General features: G+C 37.0%; 2 protein-coding genes and 1 pseudogene across 2 annotated transcripts; 2 read left to right on the plus strand and 1 right to left on the minus strand.

Moving 5' to 3' along the window:
• The first annotated feature begins 665 nt into the window (after nt 1-665).
• Nucleotides 666-6396, plus strand: LOC141845004 (putative serine/threonine-protein kinase WNK3). Its single transcript, XM_074733003.1, has 8 exons — nt 666-956; nt 1066-1103; nt 1233-1460; nt 1565-1788; nt 1886-2043; nt 4555-4738; nt 4850-4990; nt 5079-6396. Exons 1-8 carry the CDS (start codon nt 870-872, stop codon nt 5921-5923), a joined length of 1905 nt encoding a protein of 634 aa, XP_074589104.1. The 5' UTR covers nt 666-869; the 3' UTR covers nt 5924-6396.
• Nucleotides 6397-7799: 1403 nt separating this feature from the next.
• Nucleotides 7800-8632, minus strand: LOC141845605 (uncharacterized). Its single transcript, XM_074733667.1, has 2 exons — nt 8219-8632; nt 7800-8099 (listed from the first exon to the last, which is right to left on the minus strand). Exons 1-2 carry the CDS (start codon nt 8606-8608, stop codon nt 7944-7946), a joined length of 546 nt encoding a protein of 181 aa, XP_074589768.1. The 5' UTR covers nt 8609-8632; the 3' UTR covers nt 7800-7943.
• A 601-nt stretch (nt 8633-9233) lies between these two features.
• Nucleotides 9234-11512, plus strand: LOC141845141 (uncharacterized; annotated as a pseudogene).
• Nucleotides 11513-12049: the final 537 nt, after the last annotated feature.

Consider the following 12049-nt stretch of genomic DNA (forward strand, 5'->3'; position numbering starts at 1 on the left):
AACTATTCGAACCGATCAAATTTTTAAATAAAAATTAAATAAATCGAACTGATAAAATATCGATTAATTTAATTTTCGATCACATTAATCAAAATAATTAATTTTTTTAAATATTATAAAAAATTTATCAATTAATTAAGAATTTATAAATTTATCTATTTTAAATTTTATAAATTATTTTTTATTTTAATTAATTTAATTTATTTGATTTAATTAAATAAAAAATTTTAAAATTAAAATTGAATCAAATTAATCGATTTTTTTTTAAAAAATAATAAAGTTTTAAAATAATCGAATCAGCTCTGTTGTCAAGGTCAATTTCGCAGATGACAATTGCCACGTGGTAGATAAAAAATTCGCTCAACGAACTTTCAAACGCTCCACGTGAAAGTGATGTGTCTGCCGTATTTGTTACACACGTGTCCTCGATCTTCGCTCGGATCCACCATTCCGCCAAAGTCGGAGGCAAATCACGTTAACCCGCTAACCCGAAAAAAAAAAAACAAATACAAACCTTAACGGGTGGCTCCTACCCGCACCGTGTAACAGTCCGACACGGCACGGAGTTTAAAGAAAAAATGCAGCGCGGGCTTATTTGGGTCGGGTTGGGACTGGGTCGGGTGGATCCGCTTTCTTCTGAATCTCTCTTCGCCCTCGAGTCTCTCTCTCTCTCTCTTCTCTCGCGATCGATCGATCTCAAAGGAAACGCTCGTCGCTCTTCCCCGATCTTCCCTTCCTTGCCACCTCTTGAATCCCGAATGATTCGCTTCGATCGGATCGATTGCTTTCTATTTTCTCCGGCGATCCCTCTGGTGCAAATTTGAGTCTTTCTTGGATTAGGGCTTGGGGAGTCTTGGTGGCGCAGAGACATGTCCGCAGGTCCGCCGCCGGAGAAGGAGCCGGACGATCTTAACCCTGATTTCGTGGAGATCGATCCCACGAGGCGTTACGGAAGGGTTCGTCAACAATCTCAATGTTTTCCGCATGAAAATCTGTTTTATCGGTTATTAGATTAAACAAATTACGCGATTGTGTAAACCTAATTTGTTCGTTTTGACGTTGCAGTACAATGAGGTCCTAGGGAAGGGCGCTTTCAAGACTGTGTATCCTTAATGCTTCGTTTTAAGCTAAAGTTGTGTTTTTTTTTCTTTCATTGATTGTGAATTTGTACGTCTAGCTGCGAATTGGCATCGACATGCTGATTGGAATCCTTGACGAGGATGATCCGTCAGGTACAAGGCTTTTGATGAATTGGAAGGAATAGAAGTTGCTTGGAATCAGGTGAAGGTGGTAGATTTGCTGAGAAACGCAGATGACCTGGATAGACTCTACTCTGAGGTTCACTTGCTGAAGACCCTGAAACACAAGAACATTATCAAGTTTTACAGCTCGTGGGTTGACGCCAAGAATAATAATATCAATTTCATCACCGAGGTCTTTACGTCAGGGACATTGCGCCAGTCAGTCTTTCCTGCCATTCCTTTCCACTCTTTGAGGAACAACCTGATTGGCTTTGTTAGTCTAATTCCTATCACGCTTGAAATTATTATTATTTCGTGATCAGGTATCGGAAAAAACATAAGCATGTCGATACAAGAGCATTGAAGAAGTGGTCAAGGCAAATTTTGAGTGGGCTTCACTACCTCCATAGTAATGATCCACCAGTTATCCATCGAGATTTAAAATGTGATAATCTGTTTGTGAATGGAAATCAAGGGGAGGTGAAGATAGGTGACCTAGGATTGGCCGCCATTCTTCGCCATGCTAACTCTGCTCACAGTGTTATTGGTAAATGCATTACTTTATTCTGTTCGGTTGAAATGTTTAGTTGGACTGTATAAGATGATGATAGATCATAAATCTACAATTCATCATCCTATTGCAGGGACGCCAGAGTTCATGGCTCCAGAACTTTACGAGGAAGAATACAATGAGCTTGTAGATATATATGCATTTGGCATGTGTTTGCTAGAATTGGTGACATTTGAGTATCCATATGTGGAATGCAGCAATGCAGCACAAATATACAAGAAAGTAACTTCGGTGAGTTTACCAAGTGTCATTGTGATATAATTTGCTAGTACTAATAAAATTTGTTAGTACTAAGCACTAAATATCATTATTGTTTACTTGATTCTTTTTTTCATTATTTAATTTGATTCTCGACTGTTGTAGTTCCAGTGATGCTTTATTTAACAATCAAAACATTGTTCCATGATTGCACATGCATGTATTTTTCAAACCTAAAGTAGGCTTATTATGAAATTTGAGTCCTTATTTGATCTCTTGTTCTGACTCAAGTTCCTTGGTGATTTAGATTGTTTGGATCCCTTTTATGAGTGATCATAGAATTCATAAGTTGTTTTGAAGATTAATATAAGTAATAGTAATAATATGATCAAGATGTGAAAGGCCATTCATGCATTTTAAATTTGTTTAATCTGATGTTTCAGATTGTATGTCGCTTATGAAAAATGAGTTTAGGCAATCATTTGACATGTGCATGAGATTCATTGATGTTTTCACTCATGTATTTGAAATTGTCAGTTTTGTGTTTTGTCAGTTTTGTCATCAGCCCTGTATAACTCATCAAGATATTCACATAGTCATAATCATAACTTGCAAGATTATATCAGATTGGAGAATGGATAAAAGGAAAATAGTATCAGGATTGTATTAGTTGGATTGATATTTCAGTTGAAAATAATTAAAACATAAAAAATAATACAAAACATTGAAATTACTATAACATACCTATGGATATTGCCTGATTTATAGAGAGATTGTCCAACTTATACAAAAAAAATATCATGGACGACTGTATATTGACTAAGTACTTATACAGTATTCATGGAAATCAGTTGAAATCCATTGGAGTTGGTTAATTATATCAAAAAAAAGTTGGAAAAGTGGAAAATGTGGGAGAACTGATACCCATACTGCACTTGAGAAAGATATCGTTGGTTAAGTTGGGTTTAGATCAGGATTTAGATTTTTATAAAGAAAAACCTTAATTCTTCCTAGTTGTATATTGTTTACATACATGAATTTAGAATTATGCGTTGTACTTATGTGTGTGGATAATTGATTATCTATATTGGATAAATCTGAAAATCAGCAAAAATGTTTTTTTTTTCAGTTTGGGGTTTTCCTCAAAGATTCAGGTTTGAAATTCTTTTTTTTTTTTTTTTTTTGAGGACTTGAGTCTAGGCACAATTTCTTCATAAACCCATCCCAACCCAACCCAGTTTCACCCCTAAATGCCTTGGTTTTGTAATTTTTTTGTTAATAATATACACTTTTGCTAGTAGTACTTTTCTTTCCTGTTCATTTGTACACCTTAATGTTTATCTGGTGGTAATTGGATTTTTTTTAGAAAAAGGTACTAATGATGCATTGATGTAAAATGATGGGATGCATCACATTAATGTATTTAAATTCACTTAAACATTATAAATGATGGGATTGTGATTTCTTATTAATGTAAAATGATGAGAACAAGGATCTTGGTGAGTAAATGAGAGAACAAGAAGTGAGGAAGAGAATCAGAGAAGTTAAAATTCTGGAAAGTAGGAAAGAAATAAAAAGAGAGACATCTTTCAAACAAAAAATAATTGGCAAAAGATCATAATTACTAAGATAAGATAAGAATAGTAAGATGGATGTCCAGACTCCAGAGTATCTGAGATTAATTAAGCGTAGTAAATAATAAAATAATAAAAACTAGGTTAAAATGGTATCCACACATTCAAAGATTAAGAAGAGATTTTATTCTTAGACAAGTTGAATTGATCGAGTTCGTGGCCTAACAGGCGGAGAGATATATAAAACTTAACCAAATTAAGCAATTAAAAGTGAGTTACTAAGATGAATCTTACTAGCAATGTAGCTTTGCATAGAGATCAAAGGAGGGATCAAAGCTATGTAATATACTTGAAATTGGAACTAACAGGATGATGCTGATGTTGTAATACCATGTTCAGTTCTTGTAACTGTGTCATCGTAATATTTAGTTTTGGATTCTTGTAGATCATTGAATTGTGGTGTTTGTCAGAAAATAAATAATGATCTTCCACCTACATTCCATACATGCACTACATACCTCTCTGCTAGTCTGTTCAATAAAGGGTTGAATATGTCAAGGCTGGTAAATTCCTACAGAGTTTGTAATTCAGATAGGAAATATCAATCTCGAACCATGATAGTTTAGGTTCATACTTAATTACTTACACATGTCGTAATTAATCAGATAGAGGTTGCTCATTTGAGGAATCAATCCAAAGCAAGGATTGACATGTTGAAAGTAACTGAGGTTTGTTTCGAAAATTACAACTTCCTACTCGAGCTTGAACTTGATGCATGCTCATGATGAAGTAGCTGTCTTTCATTTTGATGACATTTCTCCAAATCATGTAACTGGAGTTTGTCTATTTATTAATAAATGATACTATTTAGTTTTATGATCTGATTATAATATAAACTATATCTCGGTTACTCTATCAATCGATTCTGTATTTGGACACTCTGATACGATACCTAGTTTCTTGCATGTAGGGAGTGAAGCCTGCTTCATTAGCTGAGGTAAAAGATCCAGAAGTTAAGAAGTTTATCGAGAAATGTATTGCCCATGTTTCTGAAAGATTATCTGCTAAGGATTTATTACAAGATCCTTTTCTTCAATTGGACTCAGAAAATGATCTCATAGGTTCTTCCCATGGAACAACTTCAAATCAATCTGGTAGAGAAAGATATGACTAGCGTCCTCACTATTTCCTTGATGTTTATGAGATATTTATTCTCTGAGATTCTTTTGCTCCCTTTATTTCGATAATGTTAGATTGAAATGCAGATAATGGTGGCCAATCCAATGCAAGTACAAATTCAAAATATGACCAAGCAGAAGGAACTAGTGGTGCAGATTTTACCATGGAAGGTCGACGCAAAGACATCGATACAATTTCTTTGAAGCTACGTTTTGAAGATTCTACAGGTTAACAAGTTTGCATTTCATGGTTTGTTGAGTGGGACATTAACATCACGACCATTTTTTAACTTCAATTATGGTTGATCATTTACAGGTCAAGTTCGCAACATTCTTTTCCCATTTGATATCCAAGCAGACACATCAGTGAGCGTTGCAACAGAAATGGTGGCCGAGTTAGACCTTACCGATCAGGATGTGACGACCATTGCAGCAATGATAGATACTGAGTTACAAGCCTATTTTCCAGACTGGAGGCCTTTTGCAAACGTCAACGATGGAACAATTTCAGATGGCAATGGACATGCTTCTGAAGCTGAAAACGAAGTTTCTGCTTTGCCCAATGAATTAGATCCATCCGGTAACCTCACTCTCGAACGTCTTCCTTCTGGTAGCGTGGACTCGTCATCATCCTTTGCGCAATCGAATGCATATGAGTTGGTTTCACATGGAAGTTTGGATATATCTGTTGAGGTTTACGGCGGGAAAGATGACTCGTTTATTAAAGGTAGCCAAAGGGAGTATCACTCAAACAGTTCTTCACCGAAACAACAGAGACATTCCACAAATTTTAGTGATGATGTTGAAAATGAAGTAGTGATCGGTTCATCGCCATTATCTATCTTGAATAACCAAGTATCTAGCAACAGGCCGGGCAGAGATCACAAAGAAACAGTTTGCTGCACTGGATCTCAGACTTGTAACTGCGGATCCAAGCTCGAGCAATCACGCAGAACATCAGAGCCACTGGATCATGAACATATGCAGTTGATTGCTCAGAAACTGGAGCAACTGTTGATCGAACAGAAGAAAGAACTTGATGAAATACAAAAGAAGCATGAGATTGCCATAGCAGATGTACTGAAGGAACTACCAGCCGATCAATATGGTACATTTCTAAGTTCATGTCGCGCAAAACTTAATATCAATAAGCAAACATAGCTATGGTGCTACATGCTATTATCGTCTCGGGTTTGCGACTTTGCGTGGTGTGACCATGTAAGTAGGTTAGGTTGTCATGTGGGTGCTCCAGTAGAATTAACTACAGTACCTTCAACCACTGGTGCATGATCAGTTTCTTATTGTTTTCCCCCTCCCCTTCTGTTATGGAAGCAACTCAAGTTTTGAGCATTCGAGTCAGTTGTTTCCGAGGATGCCATTTTCGCTATCCTCGAAAAGCATGCTTTTATCTCAGGGCTTTCTACTTGGATCCTCGACTCGACTTTTGAGCATGTTTAGGGCTTTCTACTTGGATCCTCGACTCACTATCAAACACATTTTGTGCTCTTGAATCATTCAATTTGTCTACTGATATCAAGTTTATGAATGGTTGTTTCACATTGACAAAAGACATTTGATAGATTTTTAATTGTTCCATCATTATTATTTTTTTATGTGACTAATTTTCTTCTGAATGTATTATCAAATGTTCCATGTCATGATAGGGAAGATGTGTATCAACTATCTGAACCACCTTTATATTCTCTTTATCTTCTTTTGTAGTCGATCACTTTGAGCTTTCTCTAGAGATTGAAAGCTATCTCACTGTCTCAAGAAGATATTAATCTATGCTTCAAAAATAAATAAAAAATTATCCTTTTTTTATTCAACAAAAAGTGGAATATGACAATTGACCACTATGAAAAGAGTATCATATGAGCATTTCTTTTTAAATTTTTTTAATCAAAAGAATATCTCATTTCACCAATTCCTTGTAAAATGACATAGTTACCTTCAACTCCAGGCACATGTATTCAATCCTGAATTGATTAGTCAATTGTTGTAACAGTTACAAAATTGTAATAGTTATAAAATTATAATTGCTATAACTACAATAATAATTACAAAATCGTAGCTACTATAATATTATAATAGTTATGATTTTATAATTATTACAATGCGTATTTGTCCAACTGACAGATTTAAGGATTTAATACGTGCAACAGGAGATAATAATACCAAACAATACACTTTAGGATTTAATACATCCCACCAATTCCTTGTAAAATGACATAGCTACCTTCAACTCCTGTCACATGCATTCAATCCTGAACTGATTAGCCAATTGTTGTAACAGTTACAAAATTATAACAGTTATAAAATTATAATTGCTATAACTACAATAATAATTACAAAATCGTAACTACTATAATATTATAATAGTTTATAGTTATGATTTCATAATTATTACAATGCATATTTGTCCAACTGATAGATTAGTTCAAGATTTAATATGTGCAACAGGAGATAATAATACCAAACAATACACTTTAGGATTTAATACCAAACAATACACTTGAGAGCAACTAACTCCTGTCATTTTAAGAGTTAGTAGGGTGAGACTGTTATAACTACAATAACAGTTACAAACTGTACTATAATATTATAATAGTTATAATTTCATAATTATTACAATATGTATTTATCCAACTGACAGATTAGTTCAAGTTTTAATCGTAGCAACAGAAGATAATAATACCAAACAATACACTTGAGAGCAACTAAGTCATTTTAAGAGTTAGTAGGGTGAAACTATTATAACTACAATAACAGTTACAAACTGTACTTATTATAGTATTATAATAACTACGATTTTCATAACTATTATAATACAGATTTATTTTATTTATAATTAATCAATCAGCTCAGAATTTAATACATGTAATAAGAGATAATAATATCAAACAAAACTCTTTTGATTTTTGACCTTTCAAATTTATTTCAGTAGTAAAAAAAAAAGGTTAAAGCAAGCCATGTATGCAGGTCAGTTGACTCAGAGGTAGAGAAACCCTAAAGGAGTGATTTTTATGGAGCATGATGAGCAAATGCTTCGTTTCTTCCAAAAGCGTCAGGCACAAATAGATACACAAGAATCAGCAAGCAAACCAAAACCAACTCATAGATATTGTACAGCACAAAGGAATCCCTAATGGAGGTAAAAGATGTTATCTTTAGATCAAGATCATTCAGATAATGAGAGCAGAAGAGAACGAGGACTTCCCCAAATCGGCAACTCCATTAAAGATTCCAGCAACCTCTCTTCTTTCTCCCTGCACAACGACTCCACATAATCGCAGCTATCCGAGAGCTTCCTGAGAATCGCTTCTTGAATCTCCACCTAGAACACGAAAAGGCTCGATAAATTAGTTGATTTGGAAAACAAACCCTAACCCTAGCCCTAGCCCTCGGAATTTCGAACGACTTCGACTATTTGGGGGTTGTCAGTTGTCACTGTACCTGAGAAAGGAGGCTATCAACTAAGGGTTTCCGGATATCTTCCCCTGGATCTGGAGGCGGAGGCGGAGGTTCGGCCGCCGCCGCCGCCGCCGAAGCTTCAGGAGCTGCTTCGGTCGACATAGCGGGGGTGAGATCGACAGCACCCGACGAAAGGGGATGCAAAAGCTCCAGCTCCCGCATGAACAGATCCCTGAGATGGAGGAGGCACCGTCGCCGCAGATCACGGCGGCACCGCCTCTGCTCCGCCTCGGCATCCCCTGCCGAGCTCGTGCCTGTCTCCCCCTGCGCTGGCTGCCGCAAACGGAGGCGGCGGCGCTTGTAGATGAAGCCTCTGTCGTTGCAGATCTCCCACTCCCCGTCCCCGGAGACCGGCGAGGAGGCGGCATCCATAAGCCGGCGACAGTGAAGCCAAAGTGCGAGAGAGAGAGAGAGAGAGAGAAGAAGAGGGAGATTCGAATTTATCTTCAGGTAAATTTTCATTAATTTTTTTATTATTATTTTCCAAAAAAAATATCAAGTAAAAATTTTCATCAAAATTATTTTATATTATAATAATTTTAACTAAAATAAACAATTTTAATTAAAACTATTTTAATGGCATTTAAATAATTTAAACTAAGTTAGATAAATATTAAAATAATTTAAATTAAAAATTATTCAGCAATTTTGAACATGTGTGACCGTCTTAGTTTAAACTCGTATAATAATAATAATAATAATAATAATAATAATGATAAAATATTTTAAAAATAGAATAAACACTCATTTAATATCTTTTTAATATCATTAAACTTATGAATTTAATCGGACTTCAAATCCAATAAATAAAACATAATTCCATTCGAGATTATTTAAATAGTTACAAAGTAGATTAATATATTATTAAACATTTTTTGATAATTTTTTTTTTCAAAAAAAAAATGGAGTTCGAATCGGAAGGAGCGATGTCTATAAATAGGAAGGTGTGGGCGGCACACTGCTGCCGGTCAGCTCGCCAGATCGCCGGCGAAGATCGAGCATAACAGCCAAGCAAAAGAGGACAAGGAAGAGGGGGGAGGAGGACCGGAGGAGTACCGCCAGCGCCGCCGTATCGAGAATCCGAATCCCTCACCCGATCCTTCCCCCGTTTCGCCTCCCCTGATCCCCGCGGCTATTTCTGGGCGATTCCGCTGCGGTTATGCCACACCATTCGCCAGACGGTGCAGCAGAAGCGGGAGGATCGCGGAGAGAGAGTCGATGGGTGGAGGATAGGGCGGTCGGACATTTCTGCTTGCGCGCCGGAGACCGGGTGTGATCTGATCGGCTCCTGGAGGCTGTTTTGGGCGGAAAAAAATGCTCTGGTTTCGATTCTGTGAGGAGAAACTTTGATTTCTATTCTCTCCGTTCGAGATGCCGGAAATGGCGTACTATTCTTCCAAGAAGACGGATGATATATGCGAGGATGTCTGCGGAGAGGTGATTATTAGTTGGTTTTCCTTCTTTCAGATCTATTCCTTTTTTTTCCTCCACTTTTTTTTTAAGGCTTGGAATCGGTGATTTTGATTTCTTTTGCGCCAATTTTTTTGGTGTTTCTTCCTTCCCTCTATCCGAACCCTAGATAATGTTGGCTCCTTTTATGTTTTAGTTTTGAAATTGTTGCCGATTTTGAAAGGAGTGGTGTCGACTTCATGGATTAATTTTTCTTGCGCGATTGCCTGAGGTCCATCCGATCCCTAGATAATGTTGTCTTCTTTTATGTTTTATTTTTCAAAATTTTGCCGATTTTGAAAAGAAAGGTGTCAACTTCAAGGATAGAAACGCCCAAGAGTCTTCGCGAATAATTTGCTTTTAATTCTTGTTTGTTTGATATTCTTTCCTGCAGACGTCGAGGGTTGCTCTTGCCATGTCGCGACTCCGGTGCGCCTTCCGAGGTTTCGATGTCAAGGCATTGCTTCTTCTCCTTATTGGAGTTCCATTCCTAATCTTCGTCATCTACTTTCATGGACAAAAGATTAGTTACTTTCCTCCGCCCCATCTGGGAGTCCCCTCCCAAACCCTTCCGCACCATCCCCCACTTCTATCACCCCAACGTCTCTATGGAGCGCCTCTGCCAACTTCATGGCTGGGGCATCCGCGACTTGCCTCGTCGTGTCTATGATGCCGTCTTGTTCAGCAATGAACTTGATATGCTTGAGATCCGGTGGCAAGAACTCAGTTCATATGTTTCTGAGTTTGTTCTCCTTGAAGCTAATTCAACCTTCACAGGTCTGAGAAAGCCCTTATTTTTTGCCAACAACAGGCAACGATTTAAGTTTGTTGAATCAAGGCTAACCTATGGCACAATTGGGGGAAGGTTCGTGAAGGGGGAGAATCCATTTGTCGAGGAATCATACCAGCGAGTGGCCATGGATCAACTCATAAAGATAGCAGGTATTCAGGATGATGACCTGCTGATCATGTCTGATATCGATGAGATTCCAAGTGGCCATACGATTGACCTCCTAAGATGGTGTGATGAGATTCCTGACAAGCTTCACCTGCAGCTCCGCAATTATCTCTACTCTTTTGAGTTTTACCTTGATGACAAGAGCTGGAGAGCTTCAGTTCATAGGTACCAAGCAGGGAAGACCAGATATGCGCATTTCCGTCAAACTGATAATTTATTTGCTGATTCGGGTTGGCATTGTAGCTTCTGTTTTCGTCATATAAGCCAGTTCATATTTAAGATGAAATCATATAGTCATGTTGATCGTGTGAGATTTGCCTACTACTTGAATCCTCGAAGAATTCAAGATGTGATATGCCGAGGAGCAGACCTATTTGATATGCTTCCAGAGGAATATTCTTTCCAAGAACTTATTGACAAGTTGGGTTCAATACCTAGTTCATATTCTGTTGTTCGTCTACCTGGTTTTCTACTTCAGCATGTTGACCGGTATTGGTACCTGTTACCTGGGAATTGCAAGCGAGAAAGTGAGTAAATGAGACTTTTGATGGTACTTTTGGTTGTTTGCATATGCTGTAGTGATGCTTGTTGAGAAACCGATGGCATTTGCATTGATGGAGATCAGTATATGAGGCGGTTGGATGATTCTTCTGGAACAAAGGGCAAACAATGAAATTTTAAATTCATATGCAATAGTGTTGTTGAAGCTGATTGTATTCTTTCAAGTTTTTCTGGTGCCAACGCCATTACTGGTTGAGGGAGATCAGGGAAATCAATTAGCACCAGAGGTTATTCAGCTCTACTTACCTTATGGATATACGATATGACCCCAGTTGTTGTATAATGGAAATTGAGCATTGTTTCCTGAATTTTAATTGTTGGAATTATTCTTGGAAACTAACTTAGTCATGTATCTTCTTCCAACATCCCCCTGAAATCTATTGATCATCAATACTATGTGATTTGTTTGAATTCTTCATTTGGTGATCAATATGGTATCATTAGGAGATGTCTTTTGATTTTTGTTTTGAATTTGTCTAAACTATGGTCTTACCTCCTTGCGGCTTTGTAAATGCAATGCAATAAATGATTTCTAATTTGAATGTGTAAAAGGTCTTAGCTCCCTGCATCTTTGTAAATGCTGAGGCAATAATATGCAAGTCGAGCTAGATGAAATTTGACACATCCTGGATTTTTTCTCAAGTTTTTCTTGCCCATAGTTACACCTGGTTTATGAATGTGCTCTGCTTTCATGTCATGTTTTTTTTCCTTCTTGTTAATTATGTCATCTTGGTTTTCTTGTTATTAATTATATCCTTTTGAAACTTTATGATTAATTTTTTTGGCTCACCACATGGATTTTGCTCTACCACTTACTCCTTCAGGGGCTGCACTATACCAATCAC

This window comes from Curcuma longa, chromosome 14 (assembly GCF_044706935.1).
Source record: "Curcuma longa cultivar G26 ecotype Majalengka, Jawa Barat chromosome 14, ITB_CL_G26_1.1, whole genome shotgun sequence".
NCBI classification, from domain to species: domain Eukaryota; kingdom Viridiplantae; phylum Streptophyta; class Magnoliopsida; order Zingiberales; family Zingiberaceae; genus Curcuma; species Curcuma longa.

Bases quoted from the DNA above. Each gene is read 5' to 3' on its own strand.
- LOC141845004 (XM_074733003.1), top strand. From the start codon at position 870: ATGTCCGCAGGTCCGCCGCCGGAGAAGGAGCCGGACGATCTTAACCCT. The intron at 1,789-1,885 runs GTAAATGCATTA...ATCCTATTGCAG, and splicing joins CTCTGCTCACAGTGTTATTG to GGACGCCAGAGTTCATGGCT. The intron at 2,044-4,554 runs GTGAGTTTACCA...TCTTGCATGTAG, and splicing joins TATACAAGAAAGTAACTTCG to GGAGTGAAGCCTGCTTCATT.
- LOC141845605 (XM_074733667.1), bottom strand. From the start codon at position 8,608: ATGGATGCCGCCTCCTCGCCGGTCTCCGGGGACGGGGAGTGGGAGATC. The intron at 8,100-8,218 runs GTACAGTGACAA...TTCGTGTTCTAG, and splicing joins TTGATAGCCTCCTTTCTCAG to GTGGAGATTCAAGAAGCGAT.